The 17,716-nt window shown below is 41.7% G+C and overlaps 1 protein-coding gene across 1 annotated transcript in view; it reads left to right on the forward strand.

Moving 5' to 3' along the window:
- TTC29 (tetratricopeptide repeat domain 29) overlaps window positions 1-17,716 on the forward strand; it is a 251,476-nt gene that overhangs the window by 194,794 nt on the left and 38,966 nt on the right. The window contains exon 9 of the mRNA XM_044300358.1: window positions 8,398-8,629. Coding sequence (XP_044156293.1) covers window positions 8,398-8,629 — 232 coding nt within the window. The remainder of the gene's footprint in view (window positions 1-8,397; window positions 8,630-17,716) is intronic.

Raw genomic sequence — 17,716 nt, forward strand, 5'->3', positions numbered from 1 at the left:
ATTGAAGTCGACCCCTCCCATGTGGAGGTTATAGTCGTGGACTGAGAGGGGCTTTTCAATGACATGGTTGCTCGCTCAATTTGTATTGTCGTGTCTGCGTGAATGGAGGAGAGCATGTAAACGTCACGCTTGTCTCTCCATTTCACCGCGAGCAGTTCTTCGTTACACAGTGCGGCCCTCTGCCCCCTTGCAAGACGGGTGGTAACGAGCCGTTGGGGGAAGCCCGCGCGACTAGTTCGCGCGGTACCACAGGCGCCAATCCGTTCTAGAAACAAATGCCTAAAGAGGGCCACACTTGTGTAAAAATTGTCCACATAAAGATGGTACCCCTTGCCGAATAAGGGTGACACCAAGTCCCAAACTGTCTTCCCACTGCTCCCCAGGTAGTCAGGGCAACCGACCGGCTCCAGGGTCTGATCTTTTCCCTCATAGACCCGAAATTTGTGGGTATAGCCTGTGGCCCTTTCACAGAGCTTATACAATTTGACCCCATACCGGGCGCGCTTGCTTGGGATGTATTGTTTGAAGCCAAGGCGCCCGGTAAAATGTATCAGGGACTCGTCTATGCAGATGTTTTGCTCTGGGGTATAAATATCTGCAAATTTCTGGTTGAAATGGTCTATGAGGGGCCGAATTTTGTGGAGCCGGTCAAAAGCAGGGTGGCCCCTGGGACGGGAGGCGGTGTTGTCACTAAAGTGCAGGAACCGCAGGATGGCCTCAAAATGTGCCCTGGACATGGCAGCAGAGAACATGGGCATGTGATGAATCGGGTTCGTGGACCAATATGACCGCAATTCATGCTTTTTTGTCAGGCCCATGTTGAGGAGGAGGCCCAGAAAAGTTTTAAGTTCGGAAACTTGGACTGGTTTCCACCGGAAAGGCTGGGCATAAAAGCTTTCCGGGTTAGCGGTGATAAATTGTGTGGCATACCTGTTTGTTTCGGCCACAACTATGTCTAAAAGCTCCGCAGTCAAGAACAGCTCAAAAAATCCCAGGGCCGAACCGATCTGAGCCGTCTCAACCCGAACTCCAGACTGGGCAGTGAAAGGGAAAACTACAGGTGCGGCTGAAGTTGGGGACTGCCAATCAGGGTTTGCCAGCACCTCTGGGATTCTAGGGGCTCTACGGGCACGTCTTTGCGGTGGCTGCGACTGGGTCACTACTGCACGTGCCACCGTACCAGCTTCAACTGCCCTTCTGGTGCTCGCTACTTCACCAGGTTGTACGGCAGTGCTGGTACTAGGTCCAGGGAGGGCTGGGCTGCTGGTGTATGCCTCACCACGTAATCCGACAGCACCAGCCCCACTCTGCTGCTCTTGAAGCGGATCCTGCGCAACCTGCGGTCTAGCGACACGGGGCCGGGTACGCCTGGTGGTATCAGGGACCTCAGCCTCCTCGTCCGAACTTTGGGTCAGAGAGCCACTGCTTTCTACAGGTTCGTATTCTGACCCGCTGGATTCATCAGATGAGGGTTCCCACTCCTCATCCGACTGGGTCAGAAGCCTGTAGGCCTCTTCAGAGGAATACCCCCTGTTAGACATGTGGGCAACTAAATTTAGGGGTATTCCCTGAGACTACCCAAGAAAAAAAAAGCAAGCCTGTCTTACAAAGGGGAGGCTAGCGAAGTACCGGAGGCCGCTGCGGTTGATAAAAAATATCAAAACTGATTTTTTTATCGCTGCAGTGCGTGTAAAGTGAATGTGCAGTGATCAAAAAAAAATTTTTTTTTTTGTCACTGCGGTGGGGCGGGTGTGGGCGAACGCACGTGTGGGCGACCGATCAGGCCTGATCGGGCAAACACTGCGTTTTGGGTGGAGGGCGAACTAAAGTGACACTAATACAATTATAGATCTGACCGTGATCAGTTTTGATCACTTCCAGATACTATAAAAGTACAAATGCTGATTAGCGATACGCTAATCAGCGAATAACGGACTGCGGTGCGGTGGGCTGGGCGCTAACTGATCGCTAACTACCTAACCAAGGGACCTAAACTATACCTAAAACCTAACGGTCAATAACAGTGAAAAAAAAAAGTGACAGTTTGCACTGATCACTTTTTTCTTTTCACTTGTGATTGACAGGGGTGATCAAAGGGGTGATCAAAGGGTTAATTGGGGTTCAGGGGGGTGATCAGGGGCTATAGTGTAGTGTTTGGTGTACTCACTGTGAAGCCTGCTCCTCTGCTGGATCCAACCGACGAAAAGAACCAGCAGAGGAGCAGGCAGCCATATAACAGATCATATTTACTAATATGATCTGCTATATGGCTCTGTGATTGGCTTTTTTAAAAATCAGCAACCTGCCAGCCACGATCATTGGCTGGCAGGTTGCTGACGAAATGGTCCTGAACGAAATGCCGGCGCGAACTGCGCACGCGCGGGCGCATACTCGCGTCATCTCGCGTCTCGCGAGATGACGCGTATATGCGTGACTGTGCGCAGCGCTGCCACCTCCGGAACGCACATGTGCGTTAGGCGGTCCGGAGGTGGTTAATCCGCTTGTTCGTGCTGCCCGGCTCGTCTTCTTTCTTCTTCTTTGACCTGGGAGGAAAAGGTCACCATGGTGATGGGCCATGTGATGAGCGCAGTGACGTCACCAAAGGTCCTTTTCTCCCAGGTCATCAAAGAAGAAGAAAGAAGACAAGCCGGGCTGCGCGAACAAGTGGATGGGGTGAGTTACATTATTTATTTATTTTTTAACCCCTCCATCCTTAATTTATTTAGCATTCTGTATTAATAATAAAATTTACACAACACCAATCCCAAACCCGAACTTCTGTGAAGAAGTCCGGGTTTGGGTCTGGGTACCAAATATGGCGATTTTTCTCACGCGCATGCACAAATGCATTAAAATGCATTAATTGCGCATTTTCCCGCAACGCACCCGCATCCTATCCGGCCTTCACACGCGACGCCCGTGTGAAAGAGGCCTAACAGAACGCGGATGCTATCTGTGTTATGTCAGTGGTTTTTCAAAAACCCATAGACTTCATGTTTGGTCTGCATTTTTCCACTGACTCACGGGTAGTAGTGTTGGGCACGAATATTCAAATCGCAATTTTTTTATTGTGAATATCGGCATTTTAAAAATTCGCGAAGATTTAGAATATAGTGCTATATATTTGTATTCGCGAATATTCTAGATTTGTTTTCATCTGAACCCATGATCTCGCCCTGATTCTTGCTTGTGGGCCAATGAAAAGGCTGCAATGTCTTTGTCTGAGCTTAGCAACATCCCTAGCAACCAATAGGAAAGTTGCCTACCCCTTACTATATAAGATACTCCCCAGCAGCCAGTGTCATTGCTGTGCTCTGTGCTTTCCACACTACAGTAGATAGATAGTTATTTAGCTTATATATATAATACAGATAGTTAGTGGGAGATAGTCGGTGTAGGTTAGATAGTAATATAGTGTAGCTGATAGGATAGGTTCTGCTGTCCATACATACATGCTACAGACATAGTGCTGGGAAGTTCACAACAATACTTAGTGCACCAATCAGTAATATGTAGTCAGACCTGCTAAAATGTGAAGCCAAAATATGCGCATCATTAATTTACGATTTGCGCAATCACGAATATATTGGAGCACTCTATCTGTATATAAAGCCATTGTAATGTTCTGCCGTGCCAACCATTTCCTCCAGTCTCAGGAAACTTCTAGCAGCTTGAAAATTTTTGCCAAAAATGACCCATGCCTGTATTGCGCGCGCAATACGCGCATATTACATTGCCGATTTTCGCAATCAAGAAAATAATGGTGAATTCTCAAATTCGCGAATTTATGATGAATATTCGCCCCAAATATTTGCGAAATATCGCGAATTCGAATATTGCTCCTGCCACTCATCACTAACGGTTAGTGGAAAATCACTGATTTGTGAACAAATAAATTAACATCAATAGGGATGTGTGTTGTCCACAGAGTAAGCGGATAGCCGTCAAAAACAGAAATGTGAATGAGCCCTAAGCCAACTAATAATTGGTATAAAGTTACACGCGCCAGATTTATCATGCAGCCTAATCCACTGTGAAACAATCTGGTGAATTTTACACTGTTTAGGCTACATGCACACGACAGTTGTGTGTTTTGCGGTCTGCAAATCGCTGATCCGCAAAACACGGATGGCGTCCGTGCGTGTTCCGCAATTTGCAGAACGGCATGGACAGCCTTTAATATAACTGCCTAGTCTTGTCCGCAAAGCGTGGACAAGAATAGGACATGTTTTGTTTTTGCATTTTGCGGAACCACGGAACGGAGCCATAGATGCGGACAGCACACGGAGTGCTGTCTGCATCTTTTGCAGCCCCATTGAAGTGAATGGGTCCGCATTTTTTCTGTAAATCTGTCCCAATATTTTTAAGGATATTTTTGCTGCTCATTCTGGGGTTTGAGGAAGGCGCTCAGTGTTTTTTTTTTTTTGTGTTTAGTAAAATTCAAACTTGAGGATTTTTTTGCTTCTTTTTTAAAATTTAAAAAAATCCCAGCATGTCCTATGCACATTTGCCAACATATTTATCTAGATTCACATACATCTTCAACATATACACACAGTGGAACATAATATATATGAATAGCCCTATTTTTCATATTGTATTTATAGCCTGAACTATATGCCTTTTGATAAATCTGGATAGTGTGTATCTTACAGGCTATGAACCTGCTGAGAGCTAGTGCACCGTGTGCAGCTGCCTGCCATTTGTGCTGTAGAAGTAGTAGTATTGGTGACTTCTTTGTGTCATTTAATTCCCAGTTGGAAAGAATGCCTTTGAAAAAAGTGCACACACTGCTTTCCTGTTGGTTTAAATGGAAGAGTCACTCTTTGCGGTCCGCTGCTTGACAGCTGGTTAGAATGTGCTAATTGCCAGTTGTGATTATCGCAAGATTAGCCCGTGCTGATGGCATCCTGCTTGCTGCAGATCCCAACTAGGGAAGATTTCAGGATCATGATCCAAGGCTGACTTTTGACACAGTATGGGGGAGGACCTGTGATGTTTAAGACTCAAGTGAAAGCAGAAGCAGCTAAAGTTTGTGACATATGGTGTATAATATGGATCTTTAGAGAAGCTAAGTTATTTCACCAATTCTTGCTGTTCTCAGGTCCATTAATATGACCAGTGGGGAAAAGATCTTTTGATATAAATAGATAAAAGGAGAAATCTCATTAAGTGAGCCAAGACTGGAATATCTAACATATTACCGCTTCAGTATACATAAGCAGCCCCCCTGCAGACCGCTGAATGCAACAGACCAGAAAATGACCTATTGGTTAACTCACTTTTAAATGTTAAACATATTTTGAAAGATTTTGGATGAAGTTATTTTAAATTTTCCATGTCAATATCGATATTTATTAAAAAACAAAACAAAATCCTTAAATTTTCACAGCGATCACTAAGCCTAATAATTAGCGCAACTTCTTGGTCTGTACAGATCCCTTTACTGCAGTTATCTGCTTATCATTACATGCAGGATTGGAATGACACATATCACCTATACACACAGATAACACAGGATCCACCTTTCACAATAAGTGTCAAAGCTGATCAGCTCCCTCCTGACCTCTGCACAGGTCACAGGGCATGCCCAGAAAACTCTCCCATAGAAGCCAATAAGGTCCCCTTCTGACCATTGTGTCTATGGACCATGTGGCAGCCGTAAAGCAATTTTCTTAATGCCCTCTAAATGCTATTAAGAACAACTCAGGCAAGATTGCAGTCCTCATAATAGAATAGAATAAATAAATTTGTAATCAGAAAATAAAAACTGATTAGAAAAATGTGTCGCTATCTGGTTTTAACTGGCTGAAAATTTTGTCTATGACACATTTCATGCAGGTTCATATTCTGCAGGTTTTTATTGCCATATAATGCACAGTGTGTAAGTGTGCTTTCATACATAGGTTTTTTTGTTGTTTTTATTTTTTTTTGTTGCAGTTTTGCTTTTCTTGTCACATTTTTGCGCCGGCGTTTTTGCTGTAAAAATACCATCTCCCAATGTTAGCTGACTGTCTGTGGGAAATATGCAACACAGGACACTTTTTCCTACCAGCGTTTTTGTTAATTAGGTGGTGTTTATTCCCCTGCATAACGGAAACTGAACGGATCCGTTTTGCAGCCCATAGACTTCGATTATGACGGAATGAATAACGGATTGCCCCTAAAGGCATTCCGTTATACATTCCGTCATAGAATTGCGTTACGGTCCGTGGTAACAGAATCCATAACGCAATTCACCTTTTACCAGTAAACGAAGCGTGAACGAATGTCAAAATATGAAATTCGCTTATCTCTACTTATAAGAATAGAAAAGACATGCTTCTCTGTGTGGTAATGCTATAGCTTGGTGCTAAGTGTTTGGTTTTGCATGTAGAGATTCCAGATTGGAATCCCGGGAGAGACTTCCAGGTTTTTTATCCTTCAGATTATATTTTTTTTCCATACAAAATGTCCACACTGCTGGGGGCAACAGGGATGGGAGAAAGGATATCATTATATATACCTGGCACTACTAGGGAGGAATGGAGGAGCATTATATACTTACTGGCACTACGGTAGAACATTTTATATATATATATATATATATATATATATACATATATTGGCACTATGGGGGGAAGCATTATATATTGGAGCTAGTGGGGGGCACTACAGGGGGACATTAGAGCCACTGGGAGCATTATGGCTATATTATTACTACTAGAGTACTGTAGGGGCATTATTATTATTTGACGCAATATGGAGGGCTTTGCTACTAATAGGGGCTATCTTGGGGAGCATTATCACTATTGCGAGCACCATTATTAATGAGGGCAGTCTGGGTGTATAGTATAGTGTTTGTGGAAATGGGGGGGGAGTAGAACTGGCACAGTATTGGGGGTAGCTTCAAGAGGTTCTCTGTTTTTTTCATATTGATGATCTATCCTTAGGATAGGTCATCAATATTAGATCGGTGGGAGTCTGACACCCGGCATTCCCGACGATCAGCTATTTGAGGAGACAGCGTGCGGTGTGCGCACGTGCCGTCTCCCTTCTCTCCTCCCGCTCTGCTGCTGTATGTCTATGGGACAGCAGCAGTGAACAGCACGCGCCGTCTCCTCAAACAGCTGATCGGTGGGGATGTCGGACGTCGGATTGTGATTTTAGCACATTATTACAAGATGTGGGCCCCGCTTTTGATTTTGCCCAGGGCCACATTTTGTCTAAAACCAGCCCTGCCTACCAGTCAGTATGTCTGGTTTAATAGGGTTGATCCTGGTGACACAGCCGATTTAAATCAAATTTACAGTTACATTTTATATTATATAGATAACTACACTATTTACAAATTATGGTAAATGCCTTCCTTTTTACTGATTCAGGATTAAGCAACCATTGCATCTTACCACTACTCAAACGGCTTATAGCTTCTGCCGCCAGAGTATATACTACTTATTATATATATCATTGTGAGTACTTAAGTGGCTACTCTGAGACTATTTTTATTTTAAATTGCGCCTCTCATGATCATAGGTTATGTCTGGTATTGCAGCCTCATTTAGGGCTCATTCACATTTCACTTCAATGGGACCGCAAAAGATGTGGACAACGCATCGTGTGCTGTCCGCATCCGTATGTTTGTTCTGCGGCACCTGCAAAGCATTTGAACATGTCCTATTCTTGTCTGTATTATGGACAAGGATAGGTCTACTCTATAGATGGCAGGATGTTCCATTCCGCAAAATGCAGAATACACACGGCCAGCATCCGTGTTTTGCGGACCGCAAAAACACCAACGGTCGTGTTCATAGGCCCTTACTATAAGTAAATAAGGCTGAGCTATGGACAAGAATGGTGAAGTTCTCAGTTATATATTTCTTAGGGCTCATGCATACAAACGTATTTTCTTTCCGAGTCTGTTCCGATTTTTTTGCGGACCGTATGCGGAACTATTCATTTTAGTGGGTTTGCAAAAAAAAACGGAAGTCACCCCGGGTGCATTTCGTTTCCATATGTCATTATGTCTGTTCAGCAAAAAATTAGAGCATGTCCTATTATTGACTGCATTACGGACAAGGATAGAACTGTTCTATCAGGGGCCAGCTGTTCCGTTCTGCAAAATACAGAATGCACTCGTACCGCAAATACATACAGTCCTGTGCATGAGCCCCTATTGTCAGACAATCCTTTTAACGTTTATATATATGCACCAAACGACATTGACTACTTTCCAGGCTTCTTGAGCCGCCTTTTCAGTGTTCTTTACACTGTTTCCCCGATCTACCTGGTTTCTAATCTTACCAATCTTTTTACATAGATATTGATGCCATTTTGATTATGCAGACTCCAAATCTTTCTCCAAAAGAACTGCACTGCTACATTAAGACTATGACTTTGTTGTTGGTTTCCTTTCAGGCGAACTATGAGAAAGCGTGTCAGTATTTTTCTCAAGCTTATGAAACTGCAGTCAATCTCGGGGAAATACCACTGATAGAAGAGGCACAAGTTCATTGCGGCATTGCAAAGGCACATAGGATGATGCTGGCAGTGAGCAGACACACAGAGGCTGCAGATTATGTCAGCATGGAGTACCTGCTGGCATGGAAAAAGAACAGAAGTGACATGTTCAGTGACCCAGCAAATATCGGTAAGACTGGTTATAAACATGATGGGCTTTTGTCATTTATCAGTGCATTTAGCTTGAATTTATTTTTTCCAATGTTCATTACAAACAGGAAATATCTAAGTATTTTCCTATATCAGTTAATATGCCTGTCTATCTATCTATCTATCTCCTATCTATCTATCTATGGTAGTAAATCAGTGAACTATGAGATACGTTGAGGCAGATTTATTAATCCTGTCTAATATTTAAACAGTGTAAAATTAGGGCCCTTTTATGAGGGTCAAGGATCGGGACAATTATTAGAGTGTTCATATGAATGCTCCTTCCCAATAACTGCCCCATGTAAAGGGCTCCAATCGCCTGACAAACAAGCAAATGCATTTTCCTAAGATGATCACATCTTTCATGCAGCACATAAAATCAGTTTTTGTGGGTAGCACATCACCCTCTGTAAACAGGAATGTACTTCTGACAAACAATGAATCTGTATGGGCATGTACGTATGATCACAGTAGTAATTTTTCATGCTCATACAGATATGATTGCTGTAGTAAAATGTAGCCAAATGAGTGGGCAGTGATCAAAAACAAACTCTTCATTCCCAATTATTGCCCTGTGTATTGGCCATGTAAATTGGGCCTCAGACCCTACAGTTGTGTTCAACATAATAGCAGTCAGACATCACTAACCTGATCAATCACTGTTTTTGGTAGAAATGATATTTCTACATGGCAAATAATTTACTAGCAGGTGTAGTAAAGTAATAGAAACCAAATAGTCATGACATGCATGCTGCTGATTCTCTGTAATTCAATCACTTATTGAAAGGGACATGTTCAAAATAATAGCAGTGTGGCGTTCAATGAGTGATGTCATTCATTCTTTGAAAAACGGGTGGCAATTATTGCCCTTATTTAAGGAAGGAAGGCAGAAAATGTTGTACATGCTGGTTACAGTGCATTTCTCTCTGAAATTCTGAAGAAAATGGGTCGTTCCAGATATTGTTCAGAAGAACAGCGTACCTTGATTAAAAAGATGATTGGAGAGGGGAAAGATATAAAGAAGTGCAGATAATGATAGGCTGCTTACCTAAAATTATCGCAAATGCTTTAAAATGGCAACCAAAACCTGAAAGATGTGGAGGAAAGCGAAAAACTACCATTCGAATGGATAGAAGAATAGCCAAAATGGCAAGGACTCAGCCAACAATCAGCTCCAGGAAGATCAAAGGAGGTCTAAAGTTACCTGCGAGTACTGTTACAATTAGAAGACGCCTATGTGAAGCCAAGCTATCTGCAAGAAGCCCCCGCAAAGTCCCACTGCTGAAAAAAAGACGTGCTGAAGAGGTCACAATTTGCCAAAGAGCACATTGACTGGCCTAAAGAGACATTTTGTGACTGATGAAAGTAAGATTGTTCTTTTTGGGTCTAGTGGCCGGAAACAGTTTGTCAGATGGCCCCAAACACTGAATTCAAGCCACAGTACACTGTGAAGACAGTGAAGCATGGTGACGCAAGCATCATGATATGGGGATGTTTCTCTTACTACGCTGTTGGGCCTATTAATCGCATACCAGGGATCATGGATCCGTTTGAATACATCAGAATACTTGAAGAGGTCATGCTGCCTTATGCTGAAGAGGAAATTCCCTTAAAAATGGGTGTTTCAACAAGACAACGATCCCAAACACACCAGTAAATGTGCAACATCTTGGTTCTGGACCGCAAATAGAGAAGAACTGTGGAATGCAGTCCAATCATCCTGGTCTGGAATACCTGTTCACAGGGGCCAGAAGTTGGTTGACTCCATGCAACACAGATGTACAGCAGTTCTCAGAAACAGTGGTTATAAAACTAAATATTAGTTAATTGATTCAAAGGAAAGCAAACTCTTCAAACATTTTTCAGTTTATATAGTGAATGTTTGAGTTTGTAAAGAAGAATGCAAACACTGCAAATTTTTTGAACAGTCTAATATTCACTTTTCTTACATTTTTTTTTGAGGAACAACACAAATTTGATATATTTTTCTTCGTGTTTTGATTTGGAATAGAATGTGTAGTGTTCCCAATGCATTTGTGTGTATGGAAATAAAAGCTATTAGAAGGGTTTTGAGCTTTAGTCACTTTTTTAAACACACTGCTATTATTTTGAACACAACTACATATTCACCAAATTTGTTTCTTACACTGTGTGAGAGATTTGATGCAACTTTCTAGAAATTATATATATCTATTGGTTGGCTTTCTTTGTGCCAAAATTTTGGTGCAAATTTTTTTTTTTAGAGAAACTTTTTGGGTGCAATTTGCCACACAATGTAGTGTTTCAAGCCACCTTTTTCCTACAGAAGCACACCCTTTTCTGATAAGGCAAGACCCTGCGTAAGGGGGAACAAAAAGTCTCAAAGAAAGAAACAAAAAATGTATAATAAATGTAGTGCAAGGCAGTACACCATTTAGTCCACTTACTAATATGCTACTTACTAGATGCTCTGCAGACATATTAAGTGACTGTGCTTTCTCTGTATAGTTCTTGGGTCACTGGTGTTTCATTTTCAGACTACATGCCCCTGTTAGCTTTCACAGTGCCCACAGTACAAAACATTCCCAGATCATAATTTCACAGTTTTTTTTCTATATTCTCCAAAAACATACTAATAAATTATTTTGTTTTCTTAGCAACTGCTGTATGTGTAAAATAGGGAAATTAAAGGTATGTTCTTAACCAGTAGGGACAATGTACAGTACAGTGGTGGAAAGTATGTTGAAGCTACATAGGCAATGGGAAATATACAGTTGCAAGAAAAAGTCATTAAAGCCCCTGTAGTTACTTGGATTTCTACATTGATTACTAATAAAATGTTATGTAATTGATAACAAACACAATCTAATAACTCACCATGTACCATTCATGTCTTATATTGAGCTAAATGAGTATACACCCACTATGCAGGAAGAAAAAGTAAGTAAATCTGTATGTTAAAGACATATCCAAGAACTAATTAGCTAAATGTGTTTCCGTTAAGAAGATTGGAATTGGGGGTTTCAAAGATAATTTGTGTATTAAATAAAGGCATACAAAGCCTGGTAAACTGACATGCCTTAATGCAAAAAAGTATCAGAAGAACTCAGAAGAAGTGTTATAGAGAAACATTAAGCTGAAAAGGCCACAAAAGCAATGCTAAATACTTGGGTGTACATTGATCCAGAGGCAGACAAATTGTCTACAAATGGTGAAAATTCTCCCTAGGAGTGGGCGTCCTGTTAAAGGGATTATCCAGTCCTAAAAAAAGCCCCCCCCCCATACACCAGGCCCCCCACTGCTGAGTATACTTACCCGGGTCCCCGCTCCCTGCCCCGCACTTGGGCCCCGCACCGCTGCTGCTTCTCCCCGTGCACAGATGAAAACATCAAGTGTCGGGGTAGAGCAGCCAATGGCAGACAGGGGCGAGCCTCCCTAGCATTGCAAGTGACTATAGGGAGGCTCGTCCCCGCCTGCCATTGGCTGCTCCTCCCCGACACCGGATGTTTTCATCCGCGCACGGGGAGAAGCAGCAGCAGCGGTGTGGGGACCAGGAGCGGGGCAGGGACCTGGGTAAGTATATTCAGCATGGGGAGCCGGCGTATGGGGGGAGCTTTTTTTTAGGACTGGGTAACCCCTTTAAGATCACTCCAAAGCCTCCAAGAAGTGGCTATCCTAAAAGTTGATAAAAGACTGGAAAGTAACAGAAAAATAGAGAAGGCTCTGCAAACTGCAAAAACCTCTGTTCATGCGTCCACTATTGGAAAATTATCAAAGATGGAGTTCATGGAAGGACAATGCGAAGGAAGCCACTGCTCTCCAAAACAAAATCGCAGCCTGTCTCAAATTTGCCTCATTAATGTTCAACAAAGCTTCTTGGAAAATAATTTATGGACAGATGAGACAAAAGTGGAACATTTTAGCACAAATGCACAACACTATGGAGGAAAAACACAGGAAACCGACACCAAAACCTCATGCCAACTGTAAAGCAGGGAGCATTACTGTTTTGCTGCCTCAGGGTCTGGATTGAGGGAAGAATGAATAGGTGTAAAACATTTTATAGGAGAATGTAAGTGTAGGAGTCCACCTCAAGCTGATCTCAAACTGAAGAGACTTTGTGTGATGAAGATAGACAGTGACCCCAAATTAAATCAACTAAAGAGTTGTTAAAAAAGAAGAATAACTTTTTTGGAATCCATAAATCAATCCATCATTTTTCCATCACATTATACACTGCTTATTTCCATGGTTATGACCACCCTGCAGCTCAGATATGAGGTGGCCAGAATACAAGCTTCTGCAAATGCGCACCTATGCATTCTCATGCGGTCACGGCCACCAAAAATGCCAATGCTTTTTCCTATAGTGTACAAACACAACCATCATTGCTGGATTGTGGGGTGGTCATAACCAAGGAAACGAGCCGTGTATAATGTGATAAAAAATGAATGAAGCCAGCAAAGGAGGCACTATGGACAATCACAATACATTAGTAAGTGCCTTGTATTAACTTTCTCTACATGATAAATGCCATTTGCTGAAGTGAGACAACCCCTGTAACTCTATCGAGGTGCCGTGGTACAATCTGATGAGCACTGTCCATGCAAGGCATCCAATAAATATTGATGAGCTGAAACACATTGGCAGGGAGGAATGGTCCAAAAATTCTTCCTCAACCTTGTACAAATATTATCTGCAGCTACAGGAAACGTTTGGTGGAAGTGATTGATGCATGAACGGTGCAACTCTTTGTGTGTTGTTAGATTGTGTTCATCTATAGTTGTGACTTTGATAACAATCAGAGGACATTTTATTAGTAATCAATGAAGAAATTCAGGTTATTCCAAAGGGTTCACTTAGTCTTTCTTGCAGCTATACAAATTGTGTGTTACATGCATTGATAATATGGTCACCAACAGAGAAAATAATTCACAGCTGAAAAGAACAGGTAGTTGAGGGATCTGTGGGAAAATGCCCAGCAGCACGTTTCACTTTGAGGAACAATTCCATAATAATGCTCATGGTTTTGAAATTTAGTATTGAACAAACACATTTGGACATAATGCAGGGTTATTTCTTTTATTTTTTAACTTAGCTAAGAAATATGTTTAGAATTACTTTTTAATTTCTGCTAAAACAATTGCATGGAGGAATATATGGGTCTTAAAAAGTATAGATGCTAGATGGATGAACCTAATTTTTTTACTTTAAGGGGTTTTCCCACTAAAAATATTCTACATTTTTCACCCAGCACCTGGATCTGAATACTTTTGTAATTAAAAAATGTAGTATAGCCACTGAGTTCTTCAGTGAAATCTATCTCTACAGCGCCACCTGCTGTTTGGTCTTTTTCTAATTTCTCTGTCCTGCTCACTGAGATGGAAATCACATGCTGACTTCCATCCTTCAACTGCAACCACCTGTAGTAGAAAGGACACACCCTCTGAGAAGTACATGCCCCTAAGCTGCCAGCTTGAAATAAATCTAACAGAGCAAATAGAGCAAAGAGTGGGGCGATCTCTGGTTCCATGTAAGGTACAGGGCTGGTTCTAATAAACTGTTGTGTATTATATTGGATTTTCATTTTTTTTACATTAATCATGGGATAACCCCTTTAATAGTTTTCAAGCACCTTTCTTTGTGGCACAAAAATTTTGATAAAAGAAAAAACTTTGTCTTCAACCAAATAACATTTCCCACCAAATACATTGACATATTGCTTTGTGTGATACATGACTGGTTAATTGGTACTGCGCTTTCTTTTCACTATCCATGGCCAGCTTATCAATTTATAGCTGACATTCATCTTCTTGGTTAAATGATAAGAAAGGTAGAAGATTGTCTGGACTTGACAAGGGATGCATTACACGACAGCACTATATCTTCCCAAATAAGACTCACTTTTAAAATACTGCAACCATAAATTCCATATCTCCACCAAATGAATAAATAATGCTGCATTGACATATTAATAACATACATGGAATATACTGCATACCTTTTATTAGACAGGTCTGTGTTCTAAATTGGAAAGCAATTTTTCATGTTGCCTATTTTCCTGAAAATAGAATTTGTAATTACCAAATCATAATCTGTAACTGGATGCGTAAAGGTTACAGGTGCCGGTTTCATTTTTGTGATAGACGAAATAAATGAGATACTTGTCAAATTTCATTGTGATATACAATTACCTGTACATAGGTGAGTCATAAGGCACTTAAATCAAGTACGCATATGCAGGTTAAAGGGCTTCTGTCACACCCCAAACACCAATTTTCAGTTTTTGACTTAATATATTTGCTAATGTTTACAGATTCGATATATACCCCTCTTACCTCAGGCTCTGGTGTAATTTCAGTAAAAATCAGACTTTAGTGATATGTAAATTTCTTCACTACCAGCAAGTTGGGCGGACATGCTGGTAGCCGCCGCATCCTCTGTCTGAAAAAACGCCCCCTCCTCCACTTGATTGACAGGGCCAGCGAGCGCTCTCATCCTCCAGCTGGCCCTGCCTGCACCTCAAATCCCGCGCCTGCGCCATACCGGTCATCATTCGGTGCAGGCGCTCTGAGAGAAGGACACTCGCTTGGCTGCTCCTTCCTCGGTGCTCCTGCGCTGATGACGTCAGCCCTACACCTGGAAGAGAAGTCAGCATGCTGGTAGTGAAGAAATTTACATATCACTAGAGTCCGATTTTTACTGAAATTACACCACAGCCTGAGGCAAGAGGGGTATATATCGAATCTGTAAACATTAGCAAATATATTAAGTCAAAAACTGAAAATTGGTGTTTTGGGGGTGACAAGTTAAGGTATGTAGAAATGTAAATATGAGGAACATGCTTTCCCGTCTGGCACTTCCAGCAGACTCCTTTCTCTCTAGTCTAATATACAGACGTGGACAAAATTGTTGGTACCCTTTGGTCAATGAAAGAAAAAGTCACAATGGTCACAGAAATAACTTTAATCTGACAAAAGTAATAATAAATTAAAATTCTATAAATGTTAACCAATGAAAGTCAGACATTGTTTTTCAACCATGCTTCAACAGAATTATGTAAAAAAATAAACTCATGAAACAGGCATGGACAAAAATGATGGTACCCCTAACTTAATATTTTGTTGCGCAACCTTTTGAGGCAATCACTGCAATCAAACGCTTCCTGTAACTGTCAATGAGACATCTGCACCTCTCAGCAGGTATTTTGGCCCACTCCTCATGAGCAAACTGCTCCAGTTGTGTCCGGTTTGAAGGGTGCCTTTTCCAGACTGCATGTTTCAGCTCCTTCCAAAGATGCTCAATAGGATTGAGGTCAGGGCTCATAGAAGGCCACTTTAGAATAGTCCAATTTTTTCCTCTTAGCCATTCTTGGGTGTTTTTAGCGGTGTGTTTTGGGTCATTGTCCTGTTGCAAGACCCATGACCTGCGACTGAGACCAAGCTTTCTGACACTGGCTAGTACATTTCTCTCTAGAATTCCTTGATAGTCTTGAGATTTCATTGTACCCTGCACAGATTCAAGACACCCTGTGCCAGACGCAGCAAAGCAGCCCCAGAACATAACAGAGCCTCCTCCATGTTTCACAGTAGGGACAGTGTTCTTTTCTTGATATGCTTCATTTTTTCGTCTGTGAACATACAGCTGATGTGCCTTGGCAAAAACTTCGATTTTTGTCTCATCTGTCCACAGGACATTCTCCCAGAAGCTTTGTGGCTTGTCAACATGTAGTTTGGCATATTCCAGTCTTGCTTTTTTATGATTCGTTTTCAACAATGGTGTCCTCCTTGGTCGTCTCCCATGTAGTCCACTTTGGCTCAAACAACGACGGATGGTGCGATCTGACACTGATGTTCCTTGAGCATGAAGTTCACCTTGAATCTCTTTAGAAGTCTTTCTAGGCTCTTTTGTTACCATTCGGATTATCCGTCTCTTAGATTTGTCATCAATTTTCCTCCTGCGGCCACGTCCAGGGAGGTTGGCTACAGTCCCATGGATCTTAAACTTATGAATAATATGTGCAACTGTACTCACAGGAACATCTAGTTGCTTGGAGATGGTCTTATAGCCTTTACCTTTAACATGCTTGTCTATAATTTTCTTTCTGATCTCTTGAGACAGCTCTTTCCTTTGCTTCCTCTGGTCCATGTCGAGTGTGGTACACACCATATCACCAAACAACACAGTGATTACCTGGAGCCATATATATAGGCCCAATGGCTGATTACAAGGTTGTAGACACCTGTGATGCTAATTAGTGGACACACCTTGAATTAACATGTCCCTTTGGTCACATTATGTTCTGTGTTTTCTAGGGGTACCATCATTTTTGTCCATGCCTGTTTCATGAGTTTATTTTTTTACATAATTCTGTTGAAGCATGGTTGAAAAACAATGTCTGACTTTCATTGGTTAACATTTATAGAATTTTAATTTATTATTACTTTTGTCAGATTAAAGTTATTTCTGTGACCATTGTGACTTTTTCTTTCATTGACCAAAGGGTACCAACAATTTTGTCCACGTCTGTATATCCATCTTTATTTCTTTATTAAATTAAGGACTATAACATTGGGATAAACTCTTCTTGAAATTCTGATATATTAAAAAGACAAGTTAGCATTATGTGAGACGTTATTGACTTAGATTTAGGTCTTAATATTAGGGCCAATGCTTATGCCAAAACCATAAATAATTATAGTATTAAAGAGGACCTTTCATCTGTTTAGCTCTAGTCTAATTAGGGTCTTACCTTATAGGGCCGCCCCCACTGACGTCCTCGCACTTTTTTTTTTTTCAAAGACCCCCCCCCGTTCATCCGCTGTTGTCCCCTGTTGATTTCTGCGCCTTATATTCTAATTAGCCAACTTGGTTATACTAGGCGGAGACTGGAGCGGTTCTCTTCTCCCTGGCTGTGAGTGCATCCAATCAGAGCGCACCGCTCATAGCCAGGGAGGAGCACCACTCCAGTCTCCGCCTAGTATAACTAAGTCGGCTAATTAGAATATAAGGCGCCAAAATCAACGGGGGACAACAGCGGACTAAAAAACAGTAGACAAAAAAAATAATGCGATGACATCAGTGGGGG

The sequence above is a fragment of the Bufo gargarizans genome, chromosome 1 (assembly GCF_014858855.1).
Source record: "Bufo gargarizans isolate SCDJY-AF-19 chromosome 1, ASM1485885v1, whole genome shotgun sequence".
Taxonomy (NCBI): Eukaryota; Metazoa; Chordata; class Amphibia; order Anura; family Bufonidae; genus Bufo; species Bufo gargarizans.